Source organism: Charadrius vociferus, unplaced genomic scaffold, assembly GCF_000708025.1.
Source record: "Charadrius vociferus isolate BGI_N301 unplaced genomic scaffold, ASM70802v2 scaffold341, whole genome shotgun sequence".
NCBI lineage: Eukaryota > Metazoa > Chordata > Aves > Charadriiformes > Charadriidae > Charadrius > Charadrius vociferus.
This window is the reverse complement of record NW_009646847.1, coordinates 117,768-125,560: the sequence shown is the minus strand read 5'-3', so window position 1 is coordinate 125,560 and position 7,793 is coordinate 117,768. Positions and strand designations below refer to the sequence as shown.

At 39.9% G+C, this 7,793-nt stretch overlaps 1 protein-coding gene across 1 annotated transcript in view; it reads right to left on the bottom strand.

Annotated features, from left to right (window-relative positions):
- Window positions 1-863: 863 nt before the first annotated feature.
- The window catches only part of NFAT5 (nuclear factor of activated T-cells 5, tonicity-responsive), a 41,390-nt gene continuing 34,460 nt past the window's right edge, over window positions 864-7,793 (bottom strand). Inside the window, exons 10-13 of the mRNA XM_009894037.1 lie at window positions 6,651-6,799; window positions 3,715-6,139; window positions 2,229-2,475; window positions 864-1,318 (exon numbers count right to left, since the gene is read on the bottom strand). Coding sequence (XP_009892339.1) covers window positions 2,237-2,475; window positions 3,715-6,139; window positions 6,651-6,799 — 2,813 coding nt within the window. The 3' untranslated portion in view covers window positions 864-1,318; window positions 2,229-2,236. The remainder of the gene's footprint in view (window positions 1,319-2,228; window positions 2,476-3,714; window positions 6,140-6,650; window positions 6,800-7,793) is intronic.

The window sequence follows — 7,793 nt, the reverse complement described above, 5'->3', positions numbered from 1 at the left end:
TATTTTTTTTTTTTTTTTAATTGAGACATGACAATCTAGAAACTAGACTTGGGGACTTGTTGGTATTAAAAAAAAAATCACTTCAAAACTGCAATGAGCTTAATATGCTACAAAGATGCAACAGCTTAGGATGAAGTGAAATTTTCAAGGATGCTTAGCAATGATGTAACTTGCCCCCTACTTGGAGTAAAGTCAAGCTGAAGATTCACATCAGTAACAGCAGCTGGAAAATGACTGGTTAAGGGGGATTCTTGCACTGAGAAGGCGGTGGAGAAATTGCTTCCTCTTTCCTTAATTCTTGATTATTTGTCAAAGCTTCTCCTGACTAAGCAATTTAATGCCATGGATTCCTAAAAGCTGCTTCTGATCTTTAAAGCCAGCAGGATATTTATGTCTTTTTTTAAAAAATGCAATACGAAACTGAGGGAGAGAGAAAGAAAACCATGAAAAGAATGAAAGGGAGAAGGCTGGTTTGAGAACGGGTAATGCAGCTTTAGAGAGTTCTAACCCATACAGTCAGAGTGAGAGACACAGAGGAGTTCTTTCCTCGGCCAGGCAGAATGTTCCTTTCAAGCTGAAGATATTTTAGAGGATAAAATTTTAAGAGCAAAATTTAATTGAAATTTCCCCTTCATTTCTTCATTTTGTTAGAGCCACCAAACCCTTCCTCTATGTACAGTTACATGTAAGAGACGTGGAAAACCGTTAATCACATTCTCAGATGGGAAGCACCCACCTCTGGCTATCTACAGCAGCAAGCAATTCTCCGCTTCTTTATTACAGTTATCAATATTTTTCATTGCCACCTACTGCAATTAACAAATCGCAGTATTAGCTCTCCCACTCAACTGTAAAACACGCGATCCCTTCACTTACTGACAGCTATAAGCTCATGTCACAGGAATTTGATGTTTCTGCTTCACAAGCTTTTCTAGTCAAACCAGGGGATGTGAAGGAAGAGGAGGGAAAAAAAGAGTAAACACGGTAACAGGTATTACCTTCTAACAACAATAATAACTGACCAGATATGCTTTAAATTGAAAGAGCACCCCACTGTTAATGAGGTTTAGGAATCCAGTAACAGTACAATCCCATGCCCTAGTAAAACAAAGCATAGCTTTTCAGCATTATTGGCACTACAAATCCCAAATACTATGGTCGTAGCTTTAGGTGCTAGACGCTGCAATTGGCCACGTGTGTGCTCTTTAGAGAAGAGGGCCACTTTTTGACAGAAGCAATCAGTTCCACACAGCCTAATCCAGAGTCGGAAGGTCTGAGAGGATCTGGGAAATCATCATTTTTTTTCTTCACAGAGTTTCTGCAGGAAAAAACACACAAGCAAGAAAGTTAGGCATAACTAACAAAAGTCATCTTCTTACTTCTACATAGTTCCTTCATCTTGAAAGTGTCCACCACAAGCAGACACGCAACTATAAGCGAGTATCAGAATGCAGCACACTTTCATAGAGAGGATTACTCTCCTTCCACCTTTTTTAATTTTTTTAAAGTTCATAAACTCATATACAAAACAGTTTAGATTAGAAAATGAAGTATATCACTTAAGTGAAAATTACAGGGGATTTAGGATGGCTCCACAGTTAACTACAGCCAAGTTACACACTGGACAATACTAGATTCCAGAGTCCTCCTGGTTCTTGGTACTCATTTGTAGTCAAAGCCTCTTTCATCTCTCTGAAAAAGGCACCTTCTAAGAGCAGAATGTTTCCTAGTAACAGCTGACTGTGACAGCTCACTTTGAACAAAGACTCAGCATGTGGCACACTCTCAATAGCCGCCATATTCTACTGAAACTTGTTTCACATTACGTTATTGTAACCCAGGGGGCAACTTCAGAATAGTACAGACTCGAGGTGTTATTTACTCAATAAGCCTTAACTTTATAATTCGTTGTATTTCATAACACTTTTATCTGCCAAGCTGTTGGTGATCTACTCTCCTTCCTAATAAAGTACTAGACCGTAACAGCAGACGACACGACACACAGCAATTGAATGACAAGACCCAGTCCCAACTGTTTCAGACAAATTCTGAACTCTGACTGCTTTTAATAACTCTTTGTTCTAGCCACTGGTATTATATTCTTAATTCAGCAGTACTGCTATTTTAGCTAATCTCTTAGAGCACGGTGATACGCTCCAAAGTAAAGACTTACTGAACAAATGTATGCACGGCAGGAGAGAACCCCAAAACCCAAACATATTACTTACTTGACTAATTAAAATGAGCCAGCCATATTGTTCCCCTGGTTTTGCAACGACACAAGCAGATCATCTATTTTCTCCATATTCTGATTGGTTGCCATAGCTGAAGGTAGCGGAGGTGTCTCAGATATCTGCTGGGAGAGCAGCGTTGGCACTGCTGCTTGTCCCTCGCTCTGCGGCTGACCTGGCTGACTTATAGCCATCAACTCATCCGGCAACGTAGCTGGCCCAGATGTTAGCAGCTGTCCACAGTCTGTTAAGCAGTAAATGAAAAACAAAGGACCATTTAAATTAAGCAGTAAGTGAAGAACAAAGGACCATTTAAATTAGGTTAATACATGCAGTGAATTAGCCAACCTTTTACATACATCCATATTGACTATAAATGGTGTAGAAAGTTACATGCACTTTTGTTCACATGACCACCGTTGCTCATCACTCTCTCAGGGCATAAGGGCAAGTTCAAAGTGTACAAAATGAATATATGAACCCTGTACTATGACCAAACACTACTAGCACCCCAGAGGACAATAGTTAGCTAGAAGAAAAATAACATGGCGTAAGTGTTGAGTATGCCCATCCTTTGCCTTTATTAATTACAGATGTGTCATTTTCATTTCGGCCAAGGTATGCACTAGCTGCTTCTATAAATCCGCAAATGGTGTCACATCTCCTACCACTTCTAGCATTATCTTCAGCTTCATGGAAAGGTTTGGCTGTATATGGCCTGACTGCCCGAGAGTTCATACAGGAAAGCACATATTCAGGTATAACCACAGACAAAGTACACAGCTAAGGTTTTCTGTCCACATCTTTTATAAGATGCTATAATCGTCATCTGCATCTTCTACTTCTGGACCTTCACAGGTACATGCAGCCTTTTAAAGACAGACAAAAGGATCTATGTTCCAAAGAACTTGTCATAGAGGCTAGATTCGGAGATGAGATACGGAAAAGAGCACGCTTATAAAGTTAAAGATATTTCAATACACTCTTCTGGACTATTCAGCTTCAAAAATCTTTGCTTTTCTTCAACAATGTGTGGAGAAAGTCATTGCATAAATTGTGGAAACCAAGTGCAGCAAGAGCAAGATTAGTGGAGCTGTCTTAAGAGGGCATAACCATTTTTTTTTTAAACATGTGTGTACATGTATTTTATATTATTATTAACACATATACAAATAATATATTTGATATATTATATATATACTTATTTCTATATAGATATACACACAATTCTAAGGTGATTTTGTCACATGTTAATCCTAAGTGTAAGAAAACCAACAGGTATTTAAGCTAAGATTTCTCATGCAAAACCAGGAGCATTCAGAGCAATATGATGAGTATGTATATCCTCAATTATCCTGCTACATTACTTATTCCAAGATTTTTTTTGCTTGAAATATCTTAGAACTGAACAATCATTGTTCTTGTGGACTCCAATTAGTAGCTCTTCTAAACTGTAAACTCAGAATCGGGCATCTACACTTACTGTTTTGAATGCCGAACAGGAATATTCCTGATGTTTGTTGAGATGAAGCAGGAGAATTCTGCAGCTGGTTGATAGCACCTCCTGCTGTGTTGTGAAATAAAGAAGCTTGTTGCTGTGGAGGAGAAGCAGTTCCTTGCATTCCAGCCATGCTGTTTTGAGCAGAGTACATAGGAGACTGCTGCAGTTCTTGTTGGCTCATGCTATTCTGCAAAGCAGACATGGAAGCTGAAGAGATGAAGAGGGTGACTTGTTGCTCTTGAGAACTTGGTGACCCTTGGACCAACTGAATCTGGGGTGAGTTATGGAAGATGGCTGGCTGTTGTGCTTCAGCCTGGTTGGACCCAGGATTCTGAAGAGAAGACACTGTAGTCTGACTCTGGAATTGCATGGGCTGCTGCTCCTGGTTCATTGATGCCATGTTAGTCTGTGGATGAAAAATGGACTGGCCTTGTTGCTCCTGATTGGTAACTGGGTTTTGATTTGGATTGAAAATCATGTTCTGCTTTTGAGAAGCAATTGTACTCATTGCATTTTGATTACTGAACATCATGTTCTGCTGTTGCTGCTGCTGCTGTTCTTGAGATGGAGGACTACTCTGAATAGCAACTATCGAAGGCTGGAAGATGGCTCCTTGTTGGTTCTGGGGAATTGAACTGGACTGGATGGAGCCTAATGACACTTGAGACTGAAACAAACCTTGCTGAGCAGGCTGAGTCTGCGGCTGTTCTTGGGGAAGCATAGAACTCTGCATATGAGATATCTGTGTCTGCTGCTGGAAAGAAGTCTGCTGTTCAGTATTTGTTGCTGTCTGAAGAGGAGAAATGGAATTTGGGCTTGTAAAGAATGACATCTGTTCTTCCTGAGTTGCAGGGTTGCTCATTGAACTCTGGGAAAGGAACATGTTAGCAGACTGCTGGTCTTGAGGAACTGAAGAGCTCTGTAATACACCCATGGTGTTCTGTGAGTGGAACATTGGAGGCTGCAGTTGTTCTGAGGAATTAGTACTGGTCTGGTTGTGGACAATGGAATTTGGACTGTGAAAAATAGAGCCTTGTGCTTCCTGTGATATATTTTGAGTGTCACCAATAGGATTCTGAGAGTGAAAAAGCTGAGCTTGTGAATGTGGAGACTGCTGCATAAAGCTTCCCGACTGAATAGACATGATTTCTCCACCTTGCTGGAACAGACCACCTCCTTGTTGTTGAGTTCCACTTGCCTGAACAGTCATCATGTTTTTGGTAGATGAAAAGAGATTAACTTGAGATTGACTTTCTCCACTATGCTGCATTTGAACCATGGTCTGAAATACAGTACTTTGCATCTGTTTACTCTGACCTGAAGCTTCTTCTCCATCTGCTGAATTTGATGCCTGAAACATAGCAGGTCCGTTGTTGGAGACCTGCTGCTGAGCAGTAGGAGCAGTCTCACTTCCAGAAACACCGGGAGATGAAGAGAATAATTCACACTGCATTTGCATGTCTTCGCTTGTTGATAACCCACTCATTATGTGAGAAGCCTGCTGGTAAACAGGTGACTGTTGGAGGGCTCCATTCCCTGAAGCTGTTGAAGAGAACAAATCGGACTGCATCTGTGTTGCAGCCTGGCAAATGTTTTGTTGGATTCCTATCACCATTGCTGCAGAAGTCTCCATCGCCTGCTGCTGCTGTTGTTGCTGCTGTTGATTGGACAAGGTATTTTCAGGCTGTGAGTGAACATTTTCAGCTCGTCCAGGCAAAAGGTTCTCTGGTCTGGAATGGACAGATGTGTCTGATGAGGAAAACATCCCAGAATTGACACTGTTTTGTATCTGGCTAACTTGCTGAAAGATATCTGCATTTAGCTGATCTTGAACGTCCTCACTGCTGTCTGAACCAGAAAATAAAACAGAAGATAACTGCTGTTGAGCTTCCAATACCTGTTGCACCAAGTCAACGTTTCTATTACTGCCAGTGGCAGTGTTAGTTGGAAAATTTCCAGCTTGCAGTTGTTGTATAGTGTTCTGTAACTGACTCACACCGCTTGCTGATGAGAAAATACTTGATGAAATCTGTTGCTGCAATGCCTGTGCTGGTTCTGAGAGCGTAGACTGTTGTTGTTGTGACGCATCCGTTAATTGTGACAAAGTGACTACTGTGCCATCTGATTGCAAGACTTCCCTGGTTTGGGAATCTCTTGTTTGGAACTGTGCAGCTTGCTGCAATAATGCATCGCTGTTCTGCAGCTGACCCGGAGTAGAGACTGCTGAAAAGCTACCAGGCTGGGAAATGTCCTGCGTTTGGATAGTAGTTAGTGTCTCTGGATTATACACCTTCGGCTGTATTTGTTGCTGGTTTTCATTTTCAGAAGGTAAATGGGAAGCAGAAGTTGATATGCCAGACATACTGTTTTCCATTGTTTGTTGAGTTGATCCAACGACATTTGAAGCCTGAAAAGAGCAATATGTTAAGCAATTCATAAGCTTACTCAGGTCATGCCTACAAAATTTCCACCAATCCACTATGTTCAGAAAAGATCAGACAGAAGATTTGACGGCTATGTATCTCTCCACACTTAACCAAACAAGCAAGCAAATGACTAGCAGCGGAAATGCTACTTCAAGGAAGAAGCCAAGGTACAATCTAACGAAAGCAATGCTAGGAAGTGATTAAAATAATATTCTTACAGTAATTTACTAGTTCTGCATCACAGGGCAAAAAAAATTCATCACAGTATCACTAACCGATCAATCTGTTTGAATGCGGGAACAAGGTAAGTTACTTTCAAAGGAAATCATCTATTATTTTAAATCATGCTCTGCGATCATGTTTTGCCCAGACCCATCTTGGATGTGACATTTTCCCTGTGTGTTACTCTTCTCCACTATTAGAACATGAACTGATGGGTAGATGTAACAAAGACTATTAAAGTTACAGTCTTCAGATCACAATCAAACTTACCTTGAAGACAGGGGGAGATCTTTTTTCAGCACTTACTTCCATCGGAGCCACATCTTCATTCTTAATCATACTGCTTGGCATGAGTGGAGTTATCAAGGCACTAGGAAGAATGTTTACCTTCTCCAGGTTACAACCAGTGGTTTTCACTGCTGCAGTCACAAATAAAAATAAAAGAAGGGCAATGAAATGTTAAAATTCACTATACAAAGAGTGGGTTTCTAGTGGTGGCCAACTTCCCATTTTACTTCTCATCCCTACCATAAGAGCTCTGATTCTCATGTAAGATGGTAACATGCAGAGAGACCATTACAATCATTTGAATACTTCAAATAATCCTAGAAAACAACTGAAACCTTCAAAATTTATTTTAAAGACTAATAGCAATGCCACAGTTTTGTTTTTCTTTCATTTCGTATCTTTCTAGACCAGGACAGCCATCCACCAACTGCTTAAACTACAAACATAAAAGCTTAAGGCATCTTTCCAGAAAGTTAAACTTTACTGCATTTTAACTGTATAACTTCTCTATTTCATTTTGAAGAACGTCTGGTTTCAGATAACCACGTGAACAGAGTGCTCAAAGCATTCAGACTGTATTTTTATTCTGTTAAAGGACTAATAGAGCAACAACTTGATAAATCTGCATGCCAGCTCTGTATCAAGAACAAGTTGTTATTTTGCCTTTTGCAGTGCCTATTTTTCTTTTTTTTTTTTGAAGTAGAAAGGTGGATTCTTAAAATGAATTAGACCTTTTTAGTTATATTTTTAATTTTTCCTGAACCACATAAAAAGGGTTTCGTAAGCTGCAATCTTTGCTGTAAGTAAAATTAACTTTCTTGGTTTCAAATAGTGCCGAAATTGAGCTTAAAACAAACCAATGGGGAGGAAGCCTGTAAAAAACATAAGTACTTTTAAGTAAATTAAAGAATTAATCTTCAACACAAAGCAACAGATCGCCATGCTTAAACAAATGTAAATCTTGCAATAACATGGCAGTAAAATTTCTGCAAATTTATACCAACAGTGTGCCATGTCCTCAGTAACAGTCCTTGTGTGTTTACTCTAAGTAAAACCAAAGACTCTGTCCTGGAATGTTATTTTCCATCTTCAGCAATAAATTCTCAGCCGTCTGTATGGCAACAG